Source organism: Arctopsyche grandis, chromosome 2, assembly GCF_051622035.1.
Source record: "Arctopsyche grandis isolate Sample6627 chromosome 2, ASM5162203v2, whole genome shotgun sequence".
Taxonomy (NCBI): domain Eukaryota; kingdom Metazoa; phylum Arthropoda; class Insecta; order Trichoptera; family Hydropsychidae; genus Arctopsyche; species Arctopsyche grandis.
In genome coordinates, this window is record NC_135356.1 from 16,439,687 (window position 1) to 16,441,819 (window position 2,133).

General features: G+C 41.9%; 1 protein-coding gene across 1 annotated transcript; it reads right to left on the reverse strand.

The window, feature by feature from the left end:
- Positions 1-905: 905 nt before the first annotated feature.
- On the reverse strand, positions 906-1,550 carry LOC143922291 (uncharacterized). The gene has a single exon (XM_077445517.1). The coding sequence runs from the start codon at positions 1,548-1,550 to the stop codon at positions 906-908; it is 645 nt and encodes a 214-aa protein (XP_077301643.1).
- Positions 1,551-2,133: the final 583 nt, after the last annotated feature.

The window sequence follows — 2,133 nt, forward strand, 5'->3', positions numbered from 1 at the left end:
TTTTGCCGATGCTTATTTTGAAAACCTTTTTTTTTAGTAAAATTTCCCCGAAAGTATCGAACCCATGCATTTGTCACGATTTGCCTTTGATAAAAAAAAAAGCCGCCGCTGCACTTGTGACGCTCTTTAGGCCCATAATTTAAGGGGGTAATAGAGAAGTTTGGAAAGCAAAATGGAGTGTTAGTGTGTTGATAAAACATTATTTTTGCGTAATTATTAACGGAAAAATATATGGTTGCGTTCCACGAGTTGCGAATCACTTACAATTCGCCTAAGCATTGCGCGTACATTCACGGTTGTGATATGATACTCCGACGGCGGTGATATTTGAATTAAATAAAAATACAATGAGAATTTTGTATGAGATCATGTATGTAATTACTAAGAATCAATTGCAATCAATAAAAATCGATGAAAATTTAAAATAAACCAAAATTTTCTTTTTGTTCGATATGTCTGAAATTTAAAAAATATGATCATTTTTTTTCGAAATAATATTATATAAACCCCAATTGAGACATATATAGTCTTAAAACAAAATATTATGGCGCGTATATGTGTGGGATCGACGACGTGGAATCCACGTTCCCCGTCACAGCGCAAGGTTTACCGAGGACGTGGATTCCGCGTTCCCCGTCGTTAACGAGTTAATATGTACAGCGTAATAGGAAAAATAGCTCAAAAACCTATTTTTAATTCTTATAAATGGTCATAATACATCTAATACATAATATTAATTAAAGACTCTAAAGTCGACGATCTAAAGCAGATTGTGTTTGGGTATTCAACCCTTTTTACTAGATGTTCTATTAAATATTCACTCTTGGCTTTCAATAGACTTGACCAATTTGGTGAATTGAATTATGTCCACCTTTTCACTGAACTGTTTCAATGTCATTGCTCCATCAGTGTTTTGTTTCTGGTGGAGTCTCATATTGTGCTGGTTGTGGTTGTTCTTGCGAAGTTGGCTGTGACTTTTCTTGTGATGTTGGCGGTGTGTCCAGGTTCTGTAGAAATGCGGGCTTAACTCTGTCTATTGATACTGCTTTTTCTGAACCGGCTATGTCTAACCACATGTTCTTACTGTTTCGTCGTAAAACATTGTATGGTCCTTCATATGGTGGTTGTAGTGGTGCGCATACTGAGTCTGTCCTTAAGAAGATGTATTTGCAGTCGTGAAGGTGTTTGTTGACGAAAGTTTTGTGTTGCCCATGGTGTTGTATCGTTGGTCTTATCTGATGCATGGTTCTTAGTAGTTTTCCGGCAAATGTTGATGCGTCTTCGGGTGGTGTATTTAAAAATAGGTCTGCTGGTAGACAAAGTGTTGTGCCGTATGTCAGTTGTGTCAGTTGAGAATAGCCAATGTCTTCTCTGACCGCTGATCGTAGTCCAAGTAGTATCATGGGCAAAACGTCTGTCCATTTGTCTGTGTTGCAGGCTTTGATGGATGCCTTGAGTGTTCTGTGACATCGTTCTATTATTCCGTTTGATTGCGGGTGGTATGCGGCGTTCTTCCACTCGACGATTTTGTCGATCGTCGTGTTTGTCATCTCGTTGGGCAAGATCCCTACGAGGGCTACTCGTGCTTCCGGTTCTGCGGGTTCTACTGGTTCCGTTCAGGCCAAGTCGTTTTCTTGATCGGTTGTCTCTGCGCGTGAGCATTTGGGACACTTCCGTACACGGTGAACGATAGCTTCAGCAGCTGTAATGTGTGTAGATGTATGGATGACCAATGGCTGTGTGTGTGTGTGTCGTCGTCTCTCGTTCAGCTCGCTCTGGAGCACGTGCTGGAACAGTGCCTGTGCCCCTTTGTGGCGGGGGCTGTGGATGAGTAAGCTGGCTGGTCAGGCAAGGTAGACCAGCCACGCCAAGACCGTCTCGGCCGGCGGATGGCGGGCGTCTCAGTTTGTCAGATGAGCGCGCCTCGTAAAATGAGTGCGCGCCCGTGAGAGCCCAAAACACGGCCATGTGGGTTTTTTGGCTCGGACATACTCCCCGGGTTGGAATAAATATAAATATAAATAAATATTTCAAGAATCAACATAAACAATTCAAATGATACAGATAAGAGGTCTTTGCAATCATTTGCAAAGCTAATATGTTGACACACGGCCTTCGCGATAGTGCGTCCGC

What these genes read in the sequence shown, in the direction of transcription:
- LOC143922291 (XM_077445517.1), bottom strand. Translation starts at nt 1,550, where the DNA reads ATGACAAACACGACGATCGACAAAATCGTCGAGTGGAAGAACGCCGCA.